This window comes from Vidua macroura, chromosome 15 (genome assembly GCF_024509145.1).
Source record: "Vidua macroura isolate BioBank_ID:100142 chromosome 15, ASM2450914v1, whole genome shotgun sequence".
Lineage (NCBI taxonomy): Eukaryota > Metazoa > Chordata > Aves > Passeriformes > Viduidae > Vidua > Vidua macroura.
The window spans coordinates 4,931,472-4,956,956 of NC_071585.1; the positions used below are offsets into that span (position 1 = coordinate 4,931,472).

Here is a 25,485-nt window from a genome sequence, read left to right on the forward strand (position 1 = left end):
CTGTCCGTGCCCCGCTGTCCCTGTCCGTGCCCCGCTGCCCCTGTCCGTGCCCCGCTGCCCCTGTGCGTGCCCCGCTGTCCCTGTCCGTGCCCCGCTGCCGCGGCCCAGCGCGGCGGCCGGCGGCGGGCCCTGTGGAGCGGCGCGGGGCCCGCCGGGAGCTGTAGGCGCGGCCGGACTGCGGCTCCCGGCGCGCCCCGCGCGGGCGGGGGCAGCGCTGCGGCAGCGGCGGGGCGGGCGCGGAGCCGCCCCGGCCCCTTTGTGTGCGCGGCCGCGGCTCCGGCGCCGCCGCCATCTTGTGCCGGCCCGGCCCGCGTCCGCCGGGGCTCCGCGGGGCAGCGCCGGGGCCGCGCTCCTGCACGGAGCGGCCGAGCGGAGCCTCCCCGCGCCCCCCCCCCCCCCCGCCCGGGGCCCGTCCCGCGGCTGCCGCTCGGCTCCGTCCGCTCGGCGCCTCGCGAGCGGAGCGCGGCCGCCCCGCCCCGTCTCCCCGCCCCAGCCCGAGCGCCGATGCCGCCGCTGGAGCGGCCCCTGCCCGGGCCGCGGGCGTAGCGGCGGGCGCGGCCAGCGCCGCTCCCCCGGAGGCGGGCGCCCGGCGGGCGAGGAGCATCAGGAGAGCGAGGCCCGGCCCCGCGGAGCCGCCGCCGCCGCTGCCCGCCCCATCAGGCGAGCGGCAGGAGACCCGCCCCGGCCGGCAGCGAGCCGGGCCGCCGCCGCAGCGCCATGAAGATCAAGGATGCCAAGAAGCCGTGTAAGGCCGGGCCCGGGGAGGCGGCGCGGGGGGCGCGGGGCTGCGCGGCGGGCGGTGCCCATCCATGGATCCGAGAGATGCCCGCAGAGACGCGTCTCGCTCCTGTGCGTCCCTCTGAGGGAGGTGTCGGGGTTCAGGTGATCCTCAGTGCTGGCGTCGGAAGGACTAGAATAGAAAGTGATATAATCAGTTTCTTGGGGATGGGCGCTGTGTTTGATGAACCACTTAACCGCTGTGCTGGACATCTGCGCAGGTGGCTGCAGTTCCTACAGTTTTGGTTTTTAAGGGCTAATCAACTTCTAATTATTTTTAGAATATTTACTAATATTTGGCTATAACTCTTTCATTGAAATGCGCTGAATGCTCCCCTTTAATAATCACAACTGTAATAATATTTCTTGCTATGTGTTATTCTGGAGTGCCATGTTTGTTTCGGAGAGTGCAAACGTGATTCGGACTCAGGTAAATATAAACAGAACGTCTTAAGATTACAGCTACCTCTTGGAAAGAGAGGTTTGGGTTGAGTATGGTTAATCTATATGCAGTTGATGTGCTCTCGGTGTAACAGATGCACAGCTCTGCCAGGCAACACACCTGTCAAGCACATACAGGTGTGCCTTAGCTGAAAGGGATGCAGGTTTTGCTCTACTGAGTTTAGCATCTTCTTCTTTGCCATCATACTTAAGGACTTACTTTCAGGATGAGTTACTGTATAGAAAAGATGGCTAGTCCCAGATTTCTAGGTCTCGTGTGGTTCATACAGCATGACTGGCTAATGAACAGCATGCAACTAAGACAGGATATTGGAAGTTGATGTTTTAAATTTATTTTTTGAGCAGCCCAAGAAGAAGAAAATCACCAAACACATATTTAACACAGGAAGTATTAGCATAGCTCTAGAAATAGCTATAAAGGCTTTGAAAGTACGTTGTTTCCTGTGGTCTGGTGGGGAAACCCTAAATATGTATCTTGTAGAACACAGCTAACCATCACCTCTTGTTAGTGCCAGTGCGTGGAAATTGCTGAATTGCCAGTAATGATGTTTATGCAAATGTTCAGGCAACATTCTTTTCCCCTGGTATAATATTAAGAAATCTAATCAAGACAGCAGTAGCTGGCTGTAAAAGGTTATAATGGTTTGATAATTGGAATGGGGAGACTATGTCTGCTCCTGCTGTAGAAACCTGCTAATTTCAGGACTGTCTCTGCTGGACCTCAAAGCCTTTGTTTTCTGTGGTGGTGGATTTAAGCCTCATGGTTAAATAATAGCGCAAATGTTACCAAGAAGTTTTGACTGCTCAAATATGCTGCAGTTGTAGTTACACTCTTCCAGTTCTTGAATTTGAACTTTGATGTTGGTTTCATGATGGGAATTAGAAACAGTTGGAACTGCATAAGCGGGAGGGGCAGGATACAGTGTCAAACTAAGTTGTTTATTTCTTCTTGACTCTTGAACACACTTTGGAGCTGGTGGCTTTTTAAAAGATAATAGCACAGAGTTTCTTAGGCAGTGAACTTTAGACTCGGTCTGCAGATTTCTGCTCATGGTTAATCACACTGAGAGAGCAGCTGAAAGTTTGAAGAGGACCAGGTCCACAGAAGCCCTGAAGATGGAAATTGATGTTCAGGGTCTCTGGTACCCAAATACTGCTGTCAGTTTGGCTTAAATGCTCACATGGATGTGAAAGCTGAGTTGGGCTCACGATACCACTTTTAGACTGTTTACAAATCATTTGGCTAAGACACTTGTAGACACTTTTCAACACAATTGCTGAGTGTACATTCCTTAGACCGAGTGAGTACCTAATCATCTGTGATAGAGCCAGATGTGGTCCTGGGGAAAAATGGATAATTGTTACTTAAGAACCTGCAGAGTGGAATTGAGCAGATTGCTTTAGTCTACCTGTGCTTTTGTCTGTGATGTTTAGCATCAGGAAGAAAGGCCTGATTGAGTGGCTGGCATGAGAGAGGTGAGGGTAAAATGGAAACACCAAACCAGTTCAGAGCTCCTGATCTGGGTACACTGCCTAGACATGCTTGTGTGGTCCTCCCTTCCAGATCTTCACCTGACTAGTGCTGTCACTGATTTGATGGAGTAAAAACTGTGAGAAGCACAGCAGAATTTATGGAACACGGCTTCTGAGATTGGCTGTCTTGAAAGGGGCTAGTAAAGGGCCATTTAAATCTCATCTGCAGGTGATGAGAGGAGTCAAGCGTTTTAAAGGAAGATAAGAGAAATTCACATCAGGAAAACCTTGTACTAAGTCAGTGTAGCAGTGGAAGCTGGAGAGGTTGTGGAGTCTCCATTCTAGGAGGATTCTTGAAAAACTTCTGAGGCCTCAAAGTGTTGACTGGACACAGCTGTAGCTGACCTCATCTGGTGTTGGCAGTTTTCCTGCTGGTGTAAGAGAGGTCATACCAGATGACCTCAAGAGGAACCTTCCAAGCAGCAGTTGCGTGATAGCTCTTCTGAGGAAATGCCCATGGGGAAGAAGGGCTGGCAATTTTCAAGGAAATTTCCAAAGGTTATTTGTGGGTTAAGATGATAAATATGAGAGCAGCAAGTGTTGCAGAATTCTGCTGTGTGGGATCTATCTGCCCAAAGGGAAGAGAGCAGGAGCTCATTCCGAGAGAGCTGTGCATGTTGGCGGGGGAAGGCGAGAGCGCTGTGCCAGCATGCTGCGCTCTCCAGGGGAGCTGGAGCCCTTCCTCTTGGCTCTGGAGCGTAACCCAGTGCTGAAGGAAAGGCAGAGACTTCGAGTACTTGATACACTGTGTGTGTTACTTTCTGCAGTTTGTTCCTTTTGATTGTTTATTGAAAATGGTTTGAGAACAAATGCTTGCATTTCTCTTGAGGTGAATTGAGACACGCTAATATATGAAAGTACATTGCAGAGATTTGCAAAATCCTGCATCAGTATAAAGGAAAGATGAAAATTTCAAGTTTTATTTTCTCCAGTGTGGTTCTATGGAGGCATGTAATCATTGTGGACACATGGAGGATTAGTGTAGTAAAATTGATGAAAAATCCATTTGGATTGATGGAGAAGCCTGTATAAATAGATTAATTTTTTTTTTCCCCATGGAATTTGCTTCATAGTTTTTTGGTATCCTAGCATTTTCTTATTAGTCCTTGAAAGCTGATTATTAGCCCATAGCAGATGTTACAGGCTCTCGCTTGATTGCAGTTGAAAAATGTATTTCTAATAATGGATTAATACTGCCAAGAACAGTGTATACTAAAAGTGTTACACACAGTGCATCTTTGAGTGTTAAATTATGCCTCTGCATTCTGTATCTCACCATAATAACACCTATCCCCAAAGACACCGCTGCTGAAATGTCAACAAAATTACCAGAATGAGCAAGGAGGGAGAAGCTGAAAGCAGTGATATTTTGTCTTGTATTAAGCTTTATGTGGTGCCCATTTGTAGAAGTGATAAAGCCCATGAAGAGCAGTTACTGTAATTGCCCATTACCACCTGTCCTCCCACTGTGAACGGGGCTGTTCTGGAGCGTGATTAGAGGTGGCTGAGTGGGAGTTTGCAGAGCGCGATGGAGTTTTCCCACAAGGAAAGTGGGAGGATGTGCCAGGGTGTGTCAGATACATTTAATTTGCATTTTAATTCTGTCCAGCCCAAATGTATTTTCAGCTGGACTTGGGATATTTGAACCACAAACCTGTTACAGAACTTGTGAAGGAGAGAAAGTCTCCAGTGTCTCAAGGGCTAAGGACACTTAAGTACAGTTTTGCTCTGTAGAGGCTCACTGGCCATGCAGGTTGGTGTTCATGGGCACAGCAAAGGTATTTTGCTGGCCAGCCCTCAGGTTGATCCCATTTAATTTAGTAGGTCAGCAAGCTTTGGTGTGTTTTCTCTTAACTTGTCCCATAGCTCACATTAGCTGCCTTAGCCCACCCCCACACCCCCCCAGCTGATTTAGCTGTTAAAATTTGCCATCAGGTTGTACTTTGCTGCATGCTGATGTTTTAGGGAAATGCTGGAAGTATAAGAATGGATGCACATGCACAGAAGAAAATGCATTTGGAGAAACTACAAAATGCATTTAGTTGATGTGTTTATAGACACTAACTGTGGAATAGTTCAGTATAACTTTTAAATAGTTGTTTGCCTTGTCAGTATTCAGATAAGAATAGGATCAAGGCTAGTTTTGGTACCAAAGGCTACGTACTGAGCTGAATTAGGTACATTTTGGGCATCAGAACTGATAATGCTGCTTACTTTCATAAAGAGCTATTGCCGTGCTGGCAGAAGTAAGTTTAAGTTTTCGTGGATTTCATGATCATTTTCCTTTGTTGTATTTTAAGGCTGTATAGCATCATGAACTTTGGCACCCTTTGGCAATTGTTCCCCAAGCCGTGTTTGTACTTGGAGTGCAACAGTCTTATTTCTTAATAATGCATAAGCTTTCTTACATAGATGACACAAAATGTGGTAGGCTGTTCTTTACTGTCACTGACAGCTGTGAATTTATTTTTTTCCCCATGGTGCCAAGCTCCCAGCTTGAATTAGGAGTTAGCTACTCTTCTTTGAAGGTTGATTCTTGTTAATTTATACAGGATTGACCCAGTGTTACTTTATCTTACAGGGAAAATGAAGAATTTCAAAGGTGTTTGTGTTTCAAGTATGTCATTACATTCATAGGAAAGAGGTTGACAGGAATCTCAGTTTTTAAAAACAAAATACAAATAGAACATTAAATTGAGGAATCTTAGGCTTGACTGAATAAGGGGGGAGTAGTTAAGTCTTTGAGTGTGTACTTCTGCAGCTTTGGATCCAGAACAGGTGTACAAAATCAGAATACAAGTGTATGGCCTGGGTGGAAAGCTTCAAAGGTCCCCTGAAGAATCCATGGAGAAGGAAAACACTTCAGCCTTTGTGCTTGCATTGGCACAAACAAGACATGTACTGTAATTATTTCATTTGGCATATAAAGACCTTGTATGATAAGATATAAGTAACCTTAAGACTGCTGCCAGTGATTGTACAGCACAAACTTGAGAAGTGCAGACACAAGAGAATGAGGCTTCTCTGTGTATCTCTAAAGATGATTAAGGTTTAAATAACAAGCAACAGCCACACCAGCATGGGTTTTCTTACTCAGCAGAACTGCTCCATCATTACATGACCACAGCACTCGTCCCCTGCAGGAAGTACTTTTCTAATTGCAGGAAGCAGCTCTAGGGAATCCTTTTAAAGATTATATTGTGGTTTTTTTTTTTTGTTTTTTTTTTAATTCTGAACAGGTTGCCCCTCAGAGCTGTCTTCACAGCATGTACTGAGCAATCTGTTGCTTTATTGTAAGGGCTTCTGGTTGCTGTGTCTAGGTAGAGACCACAGTGGCTCCTGGCAGTGCTGGGGAGTGAAAGAAAATCTGGATTTGTAATTAAGGAGGTTGTATGTTATGGTACTCCACTTGGTGTCCTGAAGATAGTTAAATTTGGTGTGAAGTATCACATTAAACACCATATGGGTTTTGACTTCCCAGTTAGTGTTCTACTTCAAGTATCTGTCTCTTCTTGGATAGTAAAGATCTATATTTTGTGTATTCTTAAGTAGAGCCTGGCCTGACTTCCTAAAAGCAGAATGTGTGTTTTTGAAAGAGTTTTATGTAGTTTATGCAAGGCGGTTGGGCTCGTTAAATAAAAAGCTGGATTCTTACTTTTCCTTTTTTTCAAATTGTTGCTGACCACTGCAGAGAGGAGTTGAACTTTGAAAAGTTGGGCCCTGGATTTGTTCTGTCAATAGCAGTTAAATTCTCAGCAAGGAATATCTCTGAGCTGTGCATCACTTTTTATCACTTTTTGTGGAATATTCCTGGGAATAACAATCAAAAGGAAGAGCTGAAAAAATCTTTTAATTATCTAATCCCCACAGAGCTGTGGAAAAAAGCCCAGTTTTAGTGCAGAGGAATTGACTCTCCTTATGGGTTGAAGCTGTGGAAGGATGGTTGCAGTTGTGCAAGTCTTCAAACCTAGTATCTGCAGACCTGTAAGCTTGAAAAAAAGGTTGTGTAATTGGCATTGGCCTCATCCAGACATGCTTCTCTAAATGTGACTGCTGGAAAGGATCAGGCTGATGTCTGGGGCTGGTTTTTTTCTAAGAGTTTTGCTGCTGGTATTCTGTTCCTAAATCTCTCAGAGAAGCATGACCCACAAATATAAGTATAAAAATACCTTTTGTAGAGTCATTTATGTATCCCTGCATCCAGACATGATGACTCCTGAGCCAAGATCTACCCTAAGCAAACCTGCAGCAGTAAGAGGAAGTTTCATGAGGGTTCCATGTTGTGTCCATGTACAGTTACATTCAAATTCGGTAGAATCAGTGTATTACTATTATTTAAGGACAGCTCAGGCATGGGTAAATCTTGTATCTTTGCAATCCCAACTGCTTGTGCCCTTGCCATTTGTGTGTATGTAGATCCCCTTCTGTGTTTGGAAAACAAAATGGCTTTCATTTTCCTGGCTGCACCTGTAATAAAATCCGTATCAATCGATTAAGAGTGGCTTGCATGCACAAGAATCCTTGTGTAACACCTTCTTGCTGGTCTAAGGACTAAGTTAACAGTACGTGGGCCCAGTTGCTTGTCAGAACTCCTCCACCTTGCAAATAAAACTTGAGCAATGTACTTGCCAGCCAAATCATGACAAATTTTCATTAGAAAAATGTAAAACTTCCTGGGGTTTGTCACAGGTGAAAACTGGCCTATTTCTTCAGTTTCAAAGTCTGTAAATGGCTGTTAAGATCACTCAGTTAACCCAGAAAACTGATCTTGTACAGCATGATCCCATTTTTCAGCATAAAATGTGTTCTCATTTAAATTATGGAATAAACGTACAGTTCAGCTGTTCTTGTTTTTACATGGTGTACAAAATCCATAAACCTTAAGACTTACAGAGGCGTGACTAATGCTGTATTTGCAAAAGCTTTTTGGATCATTTAACAAGGGATGGAGTGGATCTTCTGACAAACAGGCATGACTTGCACCAAATCATCCTTAAACTCATCACATGAACTTTCAGCTGTTCCCCCCTCTTTCCTGTTTTGGAGGACAAGATTCCAGTTATTCACTAGGCCTGCTGAACAGGAAGAATCCAGGTAGTGCTTGGGTTGGGTTGTTCTAGTTAAATTCTGCATGGGTTGGGTTGACTCCTACAGGCATGTCCAGGTCTGCTGGGTGAATCAACTGCCCTTCTTCAGTTTTGTTCTTGTGACACCATTCATGGCAAGAGGTTGAAACTTGGTGAGGTCACTTAATAAATCCTCAGCTAATTGTGGTCAAACAGTAAGATGACAAATTTTCTTGTGTCCAGAGTCTCAGGGTGAAGAAGGCTGGCATGCAGTCACAAACTCAATTCACATGTGTCTTTATGCTTAGTCTTATGCTTAACCCTCAGTTTTATGGAAGAGATACCAGCTTTATAGAACTTCTTCATTTCCACTTCAAGCTAGATTCTACTCACAGAATCTACCTTTGAATTTAGTTTTTCAAAGTAAGATAACCAATTAAAAGTTTTTTTTGTTAATATCTGATGCCTATTTCTGAAAGTTGAGGCATCATTGAAATTTCTTTTCTCCTTAACTTTAGCATTCAATAAATGAATTGACACACAGCCAGCCTTGCCTAAATACATTACAGTATTTTGGTAGGTCATTCTTCTCAAGCACAGATCCCACTGGTAATGTAAATACAGTGTAATTGCATCTTGCTCATGATAAGCATATCAACATCTTCCTGGTTTTGTTCCTGAGTTTTATGCTTCTGTAAGCTATAAATTACATCTGAAAAGATAAATTGGAACACTAAAAAAGAAAAAAAAGAGGAGGCAAAACCAAGCAAGTTATAGTGTCATCTAGGAAATAGAATATGAGCTTCCCAGCTGGATATCCAGGATCTTTTTAAAACTGTTTCTGGGAAATGACAGTGGGAAAGCTCTCAGTTGAAGATGTTGTCTTTGCTGTAGGGTTTCTAAGTATCTGTTTCACTGCACTTTGTTAGGAATATTTATTGATACACGCATATTCAAATTTTGGTCCTGCATGTCATAGACAAAATCCCTTTTAGGAACTGCAGTCAACCCACATAAGAGACAAAGGCAAAGCACTTGTGGTTTAATGTTGTTATTTTGTAGTACAGAAATTCCCCCTTCCTAGCCAAGGTACCAAAAAAAAGAAAAGAAACCAAAAAATGGAAACCTAAATTCAGTAATATTAATTTTCTCTTTGCTTGCACTTTTTAATAGGACATTTTGTTATCGCTTTAACTTCAAGAGATGGAAATTTGGCATCTTAACTGTGTCAGTTTTTAAAGTGCATGCAAGTAAATTAAAGCTTTCCTCTCAACAACCACATTATGTGAGGCACTGTTAGAGGAGGAGCACCTGGGCTGCCCCTGTTGTCAGCTGTAATGTGTAACCTGTTTTCTTTAAGGGTGACTGCAGTCTTTGTGCTGAACTACATCAGAGCTGTTATTTTAGAAGTGAAGGTTATTTTAATCCTTTGTTCTCAATAAAAAAAAACATGGCTGAAATTTTGTTTAGGAGTTGGTCTGAAAGATAGGGTATAGTTTGGGGAGTTTTTAGTTGAGCTTTCTGAGCACCTTATAGCATTTAAATGTGTAGAGTTGCAGATTTTTCCATTTTTACATGAGGCCAGAGAGACTTTTAAAGTCAGGTAATTGAAATGAGCACTAGTTCTTTTTTCCTGTGAGGTTTGTTGTTAATGTCTGTCTTGTTGAAAAGCACAGCCCGGGCCAGTCTTATCTCCATGTGTGCTTTTTCCTCTTCAACAAACCTAATGGCTCATTCTTGTATCTTCTCAGCTTTCCCATGGTTTGGCATGGACATTGGGGGAACGTTGGTCAAACTTGCCTATTTTGAACCTATTGACATCACTGCAGAGGAGGAGCAGGAGGAAGTGGAAAGCCTGAAGAGCATCCGCAAATACCTGACTTCCAACGTCGCCTACGGATCCACTGGCATTCGGGATGTCCACCTGGAGCTCAAAGACTTAACGATTTTTGCTCGAAGAGGAAACTTGCACTTTATTCGGTTCCCAACTCATGATTTGCCTACCTTTATCCAAATGGGGAGAAATAAAAACTTCTCAACACTACACACGGTGCTCTGTGCCACCGGCGGTGGCGCCTACAAGTTCGAGGAAGATTTTCGCACAGTAGGTAGCCTGGCTTGCCTCTGCCTGAAGCTGATGCTAAAAGCATTGCTGCTGATGGTTAAAATAACCTGTGTTTTGAAAAACTGGAGAGCTCTAATATTTTTTAGTACTAATTGTATTAAGTATGGTGAGGAGTTACAGCTTTCCTAGAATCCACAGCACCAGTTAATTGTCTTTCTGCTTTATGAGAGAACAGCAGCTTAAATATCACGTGCAGAACTATGAGCTGTAGAGAGCCTTAAGCCCTGCAGAATTTCTGACCTGTGGTTTTCCTGTGATCCTTGGAGTGTTAATGAACTTGCAAGGCTAGTTAGTACAATGCCATTGAGTTTTTTATATGCTGATATCTTAGAAATCACTGTTTTGACTTGTAAGATGGGGGAGGAATCCAACAAACCTTGAACAGATTTTCAGATACGAGTTCCACCAAGATGACACAGAGTGGGGCCTCTAGGATATTTTATGACCTTTTTATTGATTTAAATTGATGAAAAATGTTGTTAATTTTTCAATGGAGTAATGTCTTAGTATCTCAAAAGTGGTATTTGAGCTTACCAAAGGAGATACTTACAGTGTGTCTCTCTTCTTGATTCAGGTCTGAGATCTGGATTTACACTCAGGTTAACTTGCTAGTTTGTGTTTATGTATTCAGAATTTAGGTCTGAATTCTTTGTTGGCTTTATAGTGGCGTTGAAATTCCTGAATTAGTCATATGAGATAGCTTCTTAAAGTTGGGCTACAAATACACTACTACTGACTACAAATATAGTCATAAATTTGTAGCACATTTGTGCAATGTTAGAACATGTTGCCACAGTCTTTTTTTCTTTCTTAACACAGATTGGAAACCTCCAGCTGCACAAACTGGATGAGCTTGACTGCCTTGTCAAAGGCTTATTGTACATAGACTCTGTCAGCTTCAATGGCCAGGCAGAGTGCTATTATTTTGAAAATGCCTCAGATCCCGAGAGATGCCAAAAGATGCCTTTTAACCTGGATGATCCATACCCATTGCTGGTTGTTAACATTGGTTCAGGAGTCAGTATTTTATCAGTCCATTCCAAAGACAACTATAAAAGAGTAACTGGAACAAGGTAATTTACAAATCTTCGTTGGGGTTATTACTCTGTGGGGCAGTGACACAAGGATCTTTCATGTGAGGAAATGCTGTGTGAAAGCAACTGGTTTTCTCTGTCCTTAGTCTAGGTGGAGGGACCTTTCTTGGGTTATGCAGTTTGCTGACAGGCTGTGAAAGTTTTGAAGAAGCTCTGGAAATGGCATCCAAAGGAGACAGCACGCATGCTGACAAGCTGGTTCGGGATATTTATGGTGGAGATTATGAAAGATTTGGTTTACCAGGATGGGCTGTAGCATCCAGGTAAGCAGGAGTCTCTTTGGCTCTTTTGTTAGTTTGTGGAGCTTCAAAAACAAAACTTAAACTATTTATGCAGAGAGAACTGCTTTTTAGCAAGGTTTTATTGTAGTCAAGTTACATTTTTGTCCTAAATGTATGTATCCTCAGCTTTCCTGCTGGTTTAAAGCCATGTGCAAGCGCAGGTGCCTGCTAGGTCAACACTGAAGAAACCTCTTGAGGTATTTCATGCACAGCTTTGCGTGAGTCAGAAGGAACATGAGGTGATTGCAGGAGCAGCAGGAACAGAGTGCAGAGGTGGTGTGCTGTAACCCAGCAGGCACTTAAACACCACACAGCCACTCAGACACTCCCTCCAGTGAGATGGGGGAGAGAACTGGGAGGAAAAAAATAAAATTGGTGAGTTGAGATAAAGAGTGTTTAACAGGACAGAAATGGAACAGAACAGAATGGTCTCCTCCCCAAATCCTTGTGCACCCCCATTGTGCTCACTGGTGGGGTTGCAATGAGGAGCAGAAAAGGCCTTGACTGCTCAGCAATAACAAAAACATCCCTGTGTTATCAACAGTTTCCAGCACAAATCCAAAACACAATTCCATAGTAGCTACAATGAAGAGAATTAACCGTCCCAGCTAAAACCAGCACACAGCTAATAGGAAGAAAATTAACTTTGTCCCAGTCAAAACCAGTACAAGAGAGGGGAAAAAAGTACCAATTTCTTTTTGATTGCCTAGAGTCTTTTAGCAGAGCCATTGTCTAGAAGGGAAGGTGAGTAGGAGATGGCTTTTGTGTTGCTCTTACAGTGGAGCAATTCCTAATTTTTTTTTTTTTGGAAATGTGGTTGTCATTACAGACATGTGATGTAATGTTTTAACTACTTTTCTCACTGATGAGGGCTGTTGAACACAAGCAGTTTGCACTATAAGAATGTCATTGTCATCAACAGAGGACTTTTGTCACATCTGGACACATTATTTCCATTGGGGAATATTATTGATGCTATTACAGCTTCCTACCCTTACAAAAAATAAGAAAAATAAACTCTGCAAGCAAAACTATTGTGTACATCAGAGTGTTCATTAAATCTTTGCTGTTATTCCATAGGGAGTCATAATTCATGGCAACTTAATTGTTCTCCCTCTCCAGCCACCTGAGTCCAAGCCTCTTGAGAGCCCATGTGCTGAGAGGTTTTAATATGTGTGAACTTTACACTTCAGTCAATAACATTTTAACTTGCTTTATGTTGGTACTTTCTGTTCTCATTTGCTTTTAAAGATCCTTAAGAGCTTTAATGGCTTTTTGAATTTTAGAATAATAGGATTCTTGCTCTCCAAACAGATCTGGCACAGAGTCCTTGATGGTAAAATATCACACCTAACTATGGATTCTTGTCTTTTGTGCTGTGCATGATAAAGGAAGTGCCCTTCTGATCCAGAACTCTTCATTTGTGCAACCTAAATTGCATGCTGTCACTGTTCATTTTGTTTCAGAGGGTTGTGTTCCATCATAAAATTGTTCAATTCATGGTTTTCTTCTACTTTGAGAATAGAAGAATGGATAGATATTTGTGAGGAAGCAACATGAGAAGTGGAGGGTTTACCAATCAAGCAGTGACTTAATTTACAGTGACTAGATTTGCAGAGTAGTCTTCTGTGAAGAATAAAGCTGTTTTACTATAGGTGGTTCTTCATGGAAGTCAACAATCTGAACAAAAATAATTTGCTGGGGGGGCTGTTATTGTAACAATTAATTGTTTCAATTAATTGTTACAATAATGTGAAGGAATAAATACAGGTGTAGTGTCAAATTGCTGTATTTAATATATACTTAAAAAGCAAATTCCTCAAAGAGGAAACATTAGACATAGGTTTTGTTACAGCATAAAAAAGTCCATTCTGGAATTATTTCAAATGCACATGAATCACTTTGTAACTCATAGCCATTTCTCCTGTTCTAGTTTTGGGAATATGATCTACAAAGAGAAGAGGGAGTCTGTCAGTAAAGAAGATCTTGCTAGAGCCATACTGGTCACCATCACCAATAACATTGGCTCCATTGCCCGGATGTGTGCAGTAAATGAGGTAAAGCCTGACAAGGAAATGATCTATCTACAGCTCTGTCTTCACATGAAATGACTGCTAAAATGGTGTATAAGTTAAACCTTTTAATACATTCTCAGATGAAATGAAGGACTCCAAGTCCTTCATCACAACATCCTGTGCTTACCTGCAGGCTTTGGGCTCCATTCTTTAACAAAGCTCCTCATCAGGCATCCTCCACTTTGGCAAAGATATCCTTGTTCCAGCTTCTCCAGAGACAGTCAAAATAATCTGAAGCAATTCCTAGTACTTCAACCACAGAACAGTTAGGGTTGCAAAAGACTCCTGGAGGTTATGCAGTCCAGGTCCCCTGCCAAGGCAGGGAATGCATCCAGCCCTGAGACATGGACTCAGAGGCAAACTGTGCACTCTGTGCTTGGTGGTTTCAAAATATGTGACTTGAGCAACTGCAGCATTTAAGCTGCTGAAAGTCCTGCTTTAAGCAGTGCATAATGATGGCCTCCAGCAGTTTCTCCCAGCTGAAATTATCCTCTGATCAAAGCCTTGTTTCTAGATAAACATTATTGTTAATTTTTTCTAGCTCTTGAGACTTTAAAATTGCTTTGACACTTCTCATCTTGCTGGTTGATACAGAGAAGGTTTCCTGCTATCTCCTGTTTCTCAAAGTTCAAAAAAGAACCAGTATGTGTTCAGTATTAGTGTGGACAGCCAAGAAGCTGTGGAAGAATACTAGATTTAGTCACAGAGCAAATCTGAGCAGCAGGAATTTCTTCCTTCAACAAACTTGGGATAAAATGAGGTTTAGTAACAGCTTTCTTGGAGAAGACTGTGGGTAACTGAATTTAGTGTTCTACTTAAAATCGTTGCATGTGATTGTCTCAGAAGTACCAACAGCCCTGTTACTTCTCCTTTTGCTTAGGAGCCAGATTACTTATATTTTCTGCTTTTAATATTGTAATTTCTCCCTCAGTTTCATTCTTTCTCTCATGTCTGTCTTGGAAGGTAATTTTGTGAGTGTTAATTTTGGCTTTCTGCTTTATGGCAAAGCTTAATAACAAAAGAGTTAAAATGAAGGTGAAGTTGAAAGTACATTCTACATGTCTTAGGCAGATTATGCAATTTATATTTAAGGGTGGGAGTAAATGAGGACAAATCAGAACTTGTAAACTGCACAAACTACCTTTATTCCAAGGAGTTTCTGGTCTAATTCCAGCTATGTCACAGAACTACAAACCATAAGAAGTAGCTAATAGGGATACACAAAGTAGAACCTTGAACTAATGTCTAAAGATGAAATAAACGTAATTATTTTGACTTCCTGCAGTAGAGCAGAATTACATTTTTGTGTCTTAACTATGTGTCTACTTTGTCTTCACTGGGGACTAATCAAGATGGTTAAAAACCAGTTGCATATTAGACATTTGACTACAGGTCATATTAGTTATTGTAATAACTTGGAAATTATAATTTATTTAATGCAATTAAGTGCTTTTTAAAGCACTGTGCTAAGGACTAACACAATTACATTTTCTTTGGTTCTTCCTCTTGGGTTGTTAAACCAGGGTTTAATGTTTTCACTTAGTACTGGATTTACTTGAATTAATGGGGAATATTAAGTGATTTTCAGTTTTTTACATTGGACTTGATTAAGATTCACAGCTCACTTGTAGTATTCAAGTACTCTTAGTCTGATGTCAGGCTGAGGTATACTGAGGGCTGAAGATGAAAGGAACATCTGTCATGTCTTACTGCCTTCGGCTTCTTTACAGTGCTGCCTTGTTGCATATGGATCAAGCAGCATTGTACAGGGCTATGAAGGCATTGAGTCTTCTCTACCAGACAGAAGTAGCTTTCATTTAATTTCTTTCTTAGCTGGGTTCTTTCTTTGGTGTAATTGTTGAAAATGCTCACTTAATTTGAAACACAAATGCTACTTGTCCTTTAATTCTCAAGGGTTGCACCGTTTTTCCTTTTCCCCAAGTATGCCGTGTTTTAAATTTTGGAACCATGTTTTAATTGTGGCTTGTTTGGTTTTTTGTGGTTTTTTCCTTGCTCAAGACAGTCTTCTCTTTCATAGCTTAATTTTTCAAGGCTGTGTTAAACAGTGAAAAGACTTAATCCTTTGCTGTTTTTCTTTTGATTTTTTTTTAGAAAATAAACAGAGTTGTGTTTGTTGGCAACTTCTTGCGTGTGAATACTTTGTCAATGAAGCTTCTTGCATATGCACTGGATTACTGGTCAAAAGGTCAGCTGAAGGCCTTGTTCCTAGAACATGAGGTATGTTGTGGCTCATTTATCTGTGTGCACTGTTTCACCATAAATTAGAAATGCCTCTATTGAGTAGCTCTCATGTGTGATATCCTGAGGCACCAAGTGCTCAGTAAATATTAGAAATAAGAGGAGGTTTGTCTTGCTGAATTGGTTCTCTGGGAACAGTTTTCTGCCAGGGAAGTACTACAGTCACTTTGGGGTATCTCAGGTCATGCTGTGGATCTCTGGAGAGGGACAAGAAAATGTTAAACTCTGTGCTAAGGGTCAGCAGTCTTCCTTGGGTTTGGGTGCAAACAACAGTAAGTACTGTGTTTCAAAGAGTGCAGAAATGTAAAGCTTGGCCCTTTGAAACACTTCCATTGTTCTCAGCTGAGCTTGAGCAATGTCTTGAAAGTCGAGACTGCTTTGACAAGGCCTGTTTTCATTCCACAGCAGACCCCTCAGAGCTGCTGTAGTGATTTTATGCTGTGGGAATAACCTGCTTTTGGGCAGCTTCTGCCATACCGATCAGTCTGCAGTGCTGAGAGCTTTGACCTGTGCTGGTTAAAATACAAGCAATCAGTATTAATTACAGTTGCTGACTTGTAGCTTCTGGGCAGCGGGTTGGGAATTTTTGTCCTCACTTTCTGGTGAAAATATTACAGCATTCCATCTATTCCCTTCAGTTGATTTTCACAACTCTTCATTTATTGCTTATCCCAAGACTGACAGTCTGACCTGATGGCCACAGTAACAATGGAAGGGTTCCTTGTTAGTTCTGCCCTCTTCAGATTTTCCTTGGGTAAATTTTAAACTCTTGCATTTGCTCAAATGTATATTCTAAACACTTGAATACTTCTTAATTATAGGGAGAGGGAAGATTTCACTCCACAGGGGAAAAATAATTCAACAGGAGAACGTGGTTCTTTGCATGCAGGCAGACAGTCCAAAAGTGTGATGTGTGGATAGTTCAAGGAATTTTTGACTTTTACTTTAGGAATAATGTTGCTATGGCTATTGAAGCTTTTTTAGCAAGCAAAAGATGGAGCTTCTCTAGGAAGAAAAAAACAAACCTGATTTCTATGCTTTAGGAGTCACTGAAACCTGGCTTAGAGGTCCTGCAGTGTATGGTGAGGCTTGGCAGGAAATCTCCTAGAGTCAAGGTAGATAAGAAGGATAAAATGTTTGTTTCACAAAGCCTTAAATAATTACTGTGAAATATTAGATATTAAAAGTGTATAGTGTTGTTTCTGTAGCACTGATCCATCAGATGATTGTTGTCACTAAAATGTAATTACTGCAAAATGTAATACCCTACTTAAACTTGATTTTTTTTTTTTTTTAACAGGGATACTTTGGAGCTGTTGGTGCTCTGCTGGGGCTCCCAAATTTCAGTTGAAATACCAGATGTCACTACACTGAACTATTTTCCACCTGAACGACACTTGTTTATGTCGATGGGAATTAAATCTGGGGAGGGGAGAAGAAAATAGTTGATTTTCTGTAACTCTTTTTAAGAAGTGATTAAGCTACTGAGTATTGCTGTTGTAAGGAATGGGGTTTCACTCTGCTGGGCATTGGCAAGTGAACTGTTTGTGGCTATTATTTATGTTCTTTGGTACGTGTAGCCAGTAGTGAACTTCTGATATGCAATACAGCCTCTGAAAACAACTTCCCAGAAATTCCAGAAGAAGGAATGCCAAACCCTTAAGTGCTCAGGATGCAAATATTGCAGGTTTATTCCCAAGGCTTTAGGCCCATCAGTTTATATATAGAACTGATGACTGAAAAATAATTTTCATTAGTTATACTCTTACTATGAGCACAAGTTTTATGTGTACTTACAGAAAACAAAAAACAGCAAGGGTACTGTTGACAAGATGAGGAAACTGTAAACAATTCTTCCCACAGTAAACACAGTAATTGTTTTATTTTTATGTGTAATGGAAATAATATTAATGCTTTAATTTCCAGTGGGAAGAATAGAAACACAAAGAATCAGCCAAAGCAGCAGATTAAGCAGTTGATATTTTGAAGGTTTCATGAAGATACTCACCTTAGTTTATTGGAAGCTTCAGCTGGTATTTTGGGAAGATTCCTCTGTCTTTGATTGGATTTGGAAAAGAAGGCAGGTTTTGGAGGGAAGATTTTAAATTTTTTTTTTTGAGGGCATGACTTCCAAAATGCCTACTGGATTACCTTTTTTTTTTTTTCTTCCATCATGAATCATCATTTGTAAACGTACCATAAAGACTGAGAGAATTTAAGAAATCCTTATAAAATAGACTAATTATGGGACCTCATAATTCTGGTGCTTTGGCTTATTTCTGTAGAGGTTTGGAAATATTTTTGCCCCATCCTACTGATTTGAAATTGTGATTTCCCTTTGATTTTGTAAGGGTTGATCAAAATTCAAGCAGATGTTGAAATTGAAAGGTTACTTTTGGATTTGGAAGTTTGTTTTTGGAAGTTGAGGATAGCATCAGAGTTTGTATTGCAGCAGTGAATGGACCAATATTTAATGCACTTGCAATATGGAACCATTCATTAAATTGTGGCCTTGGGATAAAATCCATACTCTGGAACTGATTTTTGGGGTTTTCTTTAGACTTTTAGAATTTACAGTTGCGATTATTACAAGAACTTTAGTCCTGAAGCCAGGGTATGAGATCTTAAAATTACAGGACTATTATACAGTCAGTAGCTATATGACTTTTTGTGGACTAAAGCTACCCAATTTTGTGATATTTTCCTGTTAAATTTATTTCCTGTAAGTGCATGAGGAGCAGCCAGACTCAACCACGTTCATATCTTGGGGTTTAAGGTTTTTAAAACTGATTGCTCAAGTATTCCACAGCATGGCTGTGTTGTATTTACAGATACATCTCCTTTGTGTTAGAAACCCCTGTGCTATTTTCTCTTTCTCAAAATTCAAAGCCCCAAACTAACACAAACATGATAGCTTTTTGCTTTTAAAATTTTCTGTGGTCCTTTAAGAGTACAGTACCTTAGAGTAGGCAACTCATTAAGTACAATGCTAATCACAAATGCAGATCCATTTATTGTTGCTTTTCCTGGTACTTGTACTACATTTCCATTGTGCTTGCTTTGATGTTTCACTATAGACATAAACAACTAAAAATTACACTCACAGTTCAGCTGATCTAATGCTAAATCAGAGCACTTCAGAAAATAAGTGAATACAGTTTTTCTAGAATGTCTTTATAAATGCTGTAAACTGTTCCTTTTGAGTTAGGATTGACTATCAGAAATAATCTTTATTTGGTTATAAAACTGTGTAAAAAACTTAATTTTCTGAATGTTCTGGCAGCCTGCTGAAAATTTTGCAAACTACCTGCATATTTTACTTGCAAAGGGTGCTTTAGGAGAGATACTACAGCTCCATTAGAAACAGTTCCTTTAGTCCATGTTTATTGCTACTTCACTTCATTTGTGATACTCGGAGTCCTCTTGAAGCAGTAGTTAAAGCTACTTGTATCTTACCAAAAGCACATATAGAAGATGATTACCTAATACCTGTAGTTCATGAAACCAGTTGAAGTTGATGTGACCTAACATACATTTTAAGTAAACTGTACAGAATTACAAAATAAGCAAATGGAGTAATTCTTGAATAGCTGTACTGTATAGAAACTACTGTGAGAATCAAAAAGTATGCCCTACCTCTGTTTTATTTCCCTTGAGCTTCTAAAAAAATTGGTTTTCTGTTGCTAATTTTATCAGCACAATTGTTACTTCATTACAAGAGCAACCACAGCAGTTGTAAAGCCCTACTGTAAAGCCCAGGGGTCCTGCCACATCTTTGGGTTTCATCTCATTTTCTGTCAGCTTACAACTTGTTACTAGAGTCTCCGAAGATTGACTCTACCACCAGGAGAAATGATAGGCATCACAAACAGTTACAAGATAAGCCTTAATGTCTTTTCTTCTAAATTCTCTTATAAACAGGTTGAAAATGCTTGTTTCTTTTATGTGAGTCACTGAAGTAAGTTGTGTTTTCCTGATATATCCTGGTTTTACTTTCACCCTTGCCATTTCTTTTCCTCAGAGCTAATTGGCTGAAGCAGCTTTAGGGTGAATTGATACAGTGTGATGTACTACAGTAGAGAAAATTTGGGGTTTTCTCAGGATTACTGTTGTCTTCTCAAGTGGAACCACTTTCTAGAGGAAAGTTGTGTGATAGTTCTTGAAAGTAAAATGTAAGACCCATTTTGAATGTGTAATCATTTGCAGCTCAGTCAGCCATGCGAGTGCCTTTTAATTTTTTCATATAATGCCAATTTTATGGTCCTGGGACTTTATCCATGAGGTTTCCTAACCAATCTACTTACAAGAAAATGGCAGGTAATTTTATTGGCTGTGGAGATGACGCCTTTAATCCAGTGTAGCAAGAGATACCAGGAAAAAATAATCAGGTTTCTGGCTTCCTATCCCTGTAGCCTTTAGTCTTGGGGTAAGGATTTTGCATTTCTTGGTCTTATCCCTCCAGCTTGGTCCTTTCAAGTATTATGCACGGTTTTATTGTATCATTATCTCGCTAAAAATCATGCAAGTTTATAATGAGATAAGTACTGTTTATTTCTGGGTAGAGAAGTTCAATCTTAGGTGAAGTTATTCCAAGCTATTAAACATAACCACTTTGACCTTTCTAAGTCTACTTGGGTAATTGCAGTTTGAATAAAAGGGGAACTCTTACAATACATCTTGAGTATTTAACAGGCTGGAATTAAAACATCCTCAGTGTTCTTTACTGAACTGGGCAGAGGTTTAAATACAAACAATTTTTCATTCTTTTAGTAAAGTCTGGATATATTTAGGAGTTCAGAGAGAAGCTGCAGTGATGCACCCTGTGTCTTAGTTTGCTCAAGATTACCAAAGTGTGTTCAGGTGTCTGCCCTGCCTTTTGAAGATGTTTAACTCCCTCAAGCACCAGGTGCCCATAATTGAGAGTTACAGGGTGGAAAGAAGAGAGACCTGCCACATTGTCCTGCTTCACCTCAGCTGTATATTCAAAAGCTCTGGCTTCTCCTGATGGCTCATCTGCTCCTTCCTTCAGTGCTACCGTGACATTCCTGCTTGCACTTGAGTTGGTAGTAGAGCAGCAAGGTGCCTTTAAGGGCTGTAATACTCTTTGTCTCTACCCAATACAGGTTTTCAGGAAACACCTGCTTCCAGAGCTGTTGAAATAACTTCTCATTTCTAAGTATTTCAAAATAGCAAAGGCGTTTTAAGCTAATTAAAGGGTCTTTTATATAGAGTAGATCTCTGCTAGATAAAGACTAGATGGTGTCTTTCACATTGAGTCAATAATTTTCATTAATGAATAAATTTGCTGTCAAGCTGTTTTTAAATATCACTTTCATTGTGGATATTCTGGATACCACTGTAATCCTGAGGAAGCAGTGACTTCAGAGCAGAGGTGAAGGTCAGTGTGGTTCTGTTGAGCTAGTTCTGGTCAGTTCTAGTTATAACAAGGCTAATTCTTTCCCTTGTCACTTCTTTTTTTCTTATCTACATCTTTTTATGTAGGCTTAAAACCCATGTAATATGTAACAGAGCTTTTCTGAGGTTACAAAGTGAACAAACATCTGTGAGTCAGGTTGGAAGTGTTTGAGCAAGGCCTGTAGGTCCCAGTGCAGAGCTGGGGACACAGTTTCTGTTTGGGTGTGGTAATTTTTTCACTTCCTGTTAATGCACAGTCAGAGCTGGTGGGTTTCACAATCACTTTGAATAAAATGGGAGAATTTAGTCCTCAGACATGACCATGGGAGGTTAAAAAAATGCATTTTCACTGTGTAGAAGGATAATTCCTGTTTGAAGTTTTTTAAAGTTTTACTGATGTATTCCAAAGTACATCACCAGTATTTTGTCAACTGTGGTAAAAGTAGTAATTCTCTAAGTTAACAAAAGTCTGCAAATAAGCCTGTTTTATTGGTTTCATTTACATCACCCATGGAAAGCATATTAAGTATTCTTAAAAACACACTTTTGAAAACATCTCAGATGATGCTGTAATATGTAATTATTAATGTGCTAATGGAATATGTTTGAGCAATCTCAGTTTGCATAACTGAGTGTCAAATCCTGCTCACTCTGTAGTTACTTCAGTAAATCATTCTCTTAAACTAATGAGCAAGATTTGGCCTCAAGCTCTTCTGCCTGGGGAACACAATAATGCTACTTTGCATATTCCTGCTGGTGCTAAATCATTTGTTGAAAATAAAGATTCTAAATAGAAATTGTAAATAAAATATTTATGGCCTGGTCCTTTTGACAGACTTAAATTTTATCATTTGCCAATACTTTTTGGCCTTATTTTGAGTTTCCCTTTTGGGTTTGGTTTTTTTTTTTTTTGACTGTGTGGACTGTGTGTATTAATGTGGCAAGTCATTGGCAGATGTGGCTTCCTGTGCTGCTTTGTGTGAGGCCCGTGGCACATTAGGAGACAGATGGGTTTTCATAGCTGGATTTCCATGTTACCCTTCATCTTGTTTTGTTACTGTAGCTGTTTGCACAAATTGTGTCAAGTAGAACACAATTGGCATTTGTTCTCTGCTAAAACTTCCAAGAATGTCAGCCACTACTGAAAGTGTTTAGGAAAGCTGTTGAAAAGTCAGAAATACCCATTTAAAGTAATTTTAAAATCTAAATGTGCTAATTAGTGTTGCCTATAAAATGAACTGGAATATAGTGTGCTGGTTGCTAATATTTGCTATAAATTGCTGACATTTCACAATTCACATTCCTGGAATCAGTTTAAGAAATTGTAAATACAAGCTTTGGGAGGAGATATATTAGTTTCAGAGTGTGCATTATGAAAGACTAATGAATTAGTATTTTGAGACATTAAAGTACACCTAGAACATGAAAATTAATGTATTTGTGTTAGGGTATAGAGGGCTTTAGATAACCTACACTTTTACATTCTTGGGTTTTGGCATTTTAACAAATAAACATTTAATTTTCCATTTACTGGAAATCATATGCAGGCCTCATAATCACCAGAATGCTGTCTTCAGGTATTTGTTTTAATTAGCAAAGCAGAGAGGCAGATTTGTAACTTGTAAACCCTGGTATGATGGAAGTTTTCTGAAGAGCCATTTGGTTTAGTTGCCTTATTCTATTACATTGCACTCATGGTATGTCTCTGCTTTCTTGTTTACTGTTCAGACACTGAAGATGTGATGTAAAAATACGTGCTACAAATTTTTCATCATAAATTATACCATGAATACCTTTGTGTCACCTGTTAAACAGCTCTTGTAAATGATGCCTTTATGCCATCTGTAATACAGCTCTTGTAAATTGTTTAAATTATTTTTTCTTTTTATAGAGTCTCATTATTGAATGTACAGATTAGATCCCTTTAATATGTCACTGAGTAATTTGATTTGGGCCCAAATATAGACAATGCTGTAATTCATCCCATCAAAACTGTAAATAATTCTTTACTGCTTGTTTGCATGAGTGAAGTTTGGATTTCATTTGCTTTGTCATAAACCAACTCCTCTGTCATGGGCCTACTTTCTACAGTTTATTTTCCTGGTTTTGTTGCCATTTGTTCTGTACGAATGTTGAAACAGTACTTTGTCTTTTCCTAATAAATAATTTGAGATTGTTCATTGTTGGCCTGCATTTATGGGTTTTGTGGGAGGGATTTCTGGGTGTGTTCCTTACCTCTGGCATCGTAAATTTCTGCAACATTTGATTCTGGAGGTTGTTGCAGAGCATCTTTAACTAAGGCAACGTGACTGCTGTGGTTTTGTGCTCTTTTCTTCCTCTAATAAGCTGATAATTCACAGCTCTTGGTTTCAGGTGCTGTTTTCAGAAACACTGGTTTGCAGGGTTGAAGAGTGAAGTGTTCTGGAGGCATTGTAAGCTTTCCCCTTCCAAATCCACCTGGGAGCACCTGCTGCTCCCTGCACGTGCACGGGGAGCTCAGTGTCATGTTTTACTGAATAAAACACTTCATGTGCAAAGTGCAGACCACTATATAAACTACTCCTCTCTTGGAATTGCCCTTTGCTTATGTTTTGAAATGCCAGATTTTGTCATCCTGAGGTTGTCCTAACTGGATCCCACAGGGCAGGAAGTTGAGAGCAGGGAAGCATGTGCCACAGCAGCATCCTGGCAGTGCAGCTTGTGACAAGTTTGTTATGTCAGTGATGGTCCTTCAGGGTTCTCTGCAAATATTTTAGCCATCCAAACCACCACTCTTTGCTTTAAACTGCCAGAAATGAAAATTCCCTTCTGTGTTGTATTTCCAATGAGGTCTGCACCACAGTGATGTTTTTTAGGGGAACACAAATTCTTTACATGTTTAGGAGGTTCTGATTTGTTCAGATTGCAGTAGCCTCTTGTGGAAGCTGGTTTGCTTTTCACTTGGAGTCCTTAACTGCTTCTGGTGCAGCCCATGTGCAAGCTGAGGGGACAGGATTAACTTCAAGCTTCATTTACTTCTTAGCTGGTGATCTGATTTTTTTTTTTTTTAAGAAATTTGTATGAAACAAGTGACTTACTGCAAGACTATTCAAGCCAGCTGTATTTGAATTTTTGTTGGACTCAAGAAATGCAAACTTCTAATTTAATAATACTTGTAACTTCCCTATTTTTAGAAATACAGATTAAAAATTAAGTTTGCCCTTAAATCCTGGAGTGGAACACCCTGCTCTAAAGGCCTGTCTATCTACAGGTGTTCAATAAGTACTTCCACTTTGTGCCATTTTGGGGTACAGTACAGAAGTGTCAGGAAGTACCAGGGTTGGCTCTGCTCTGCTGTTCCCAGGCTGGAGGGAGCAGGCAGATGTCAACCAAAATCTACAGATTTGTGGGTGCTTGTCAGCTTGGAGAGCCTGTGCACTCCCTGACTGATGTGTATTCTCACTTTCCTGCAGGGGCTGTGTTAAATGGATCAAAGGTTGGGTGTTTCATGACCCAGATGTGTCCAGATATGTAAATTACTGAGCTGCCTCTACTGAAATCTGTTCATGCACTTTCTACATCCCAGCCTTTGGGCTGGTTGGTGGACAGTTACTGATACCATTTGCTAGCAGACAATAAAACTTCCCAGGAAAATTCCCTTGTAGGGTGCACAAGGGTTTTCAGCAGTAATTTGAGGAAAAGGCATCTCCTTTGGACCCTCCCCTGGACGCCTCCCTCCCTGCTTTCCACCCAGCTGCTCTTTCTCCTTTGTCCCCTGGTTAAGCAGAGACTTCAGGGAAGGATTTGCCCTTCAAGAAAGGCACGTTGCTGAGCTGCTGGTGTGCACAAACACCTGGGAGCAGAGCACAGAAGGATAAGGGGAGGAAGTACAACCCAGGCCACCACTGAAACCCTCACATGCTTTATAAGTTGATACCAGGGGAATTGCAAGTGTGCAGCACCTGATGAACTGATCTCTTTTCTGGCCATTTCTGGGGTATTTAATGGCAGCTACTTTTTAAGACAGTCACCATCCTCTGGAAACCAGTGCTTTCCACCACTGCCTTTCCCAAGTCCCTTGTGACCCACAGGCAGGGCCAGAGGTGCAGTTTTAGGCTGAGACAACATCAGGAAAGGTGTGGAATTCCAAGAGCCTGATGACTTTTGCTTATAAAAGGGACCAGCTGATCCTTTCCAGCCTCTGTAGCCATGGTTTGCATGAGGTGTGCTGCTGACAGCTGGGGGCTGCTCTCTCAGCTTTTTCCAATTAATCTGTTTATCTCTGGGTAAACACCCCAGCTGTTCCTGGTATTTTCAGGGTGTTTGTCAGCTCAAACTGAGATCTGCATGAGACAGGAAAGCACTTTGGTCCTGAAGTTCTCATGTCCTTTGAGGATTAGGGTTTGATTCTGCTACCAC

General features: G+C 40.7%; 1 protein-coding gene across 4 annotated transcripts; it reads left to right on the plus strand.

The window, feature by feature from the left end:
• The first annotated feature begins 618 nt into the window (after positions 1 to 618).
• On the plus strand, positions 619 to 23,267 carry PANK3 (pantothenate kinase 3). Of its 4 annotated transcripts, none has more exons than XM_053991095.1 (7): positions 619 to 745; positions 9,590 to 9,942; positions 10,783 to 11,036; positions 11,144 to 11,320; positions 13,272 to 13,395; positions 15,526 to 15,651; positions 16,973 to 23,267. In XM_053991095.1, exons 1-7 carry the CDS (start codon positions 718 to 720, stop codon positions 17,021 to 17,023), a joined length of 1,113 nt encoding a protein of 370 aa, XP_053847070.1. In that variant the 5' UTR covers positions 619 to 717; the 3' UTR covers positions 17,024 to 23,267. The 4 variants fall into 4 exon arrangements, with proteins under 4 accessions (XP_053847070.1, XP_053847067.1, XP_053847071.1 ...); XM_053991092.1 differs by lacking the exon at positions 619 to 745 and adding an exon at positions 807 to 849; XM_053991096.1 differs by lacking the exon at positions 619 to 745 and adding an exon at positions 843 to 882.
• Positions 23,268 to 25,485: the final 2,218 nt, after the last annotated feature.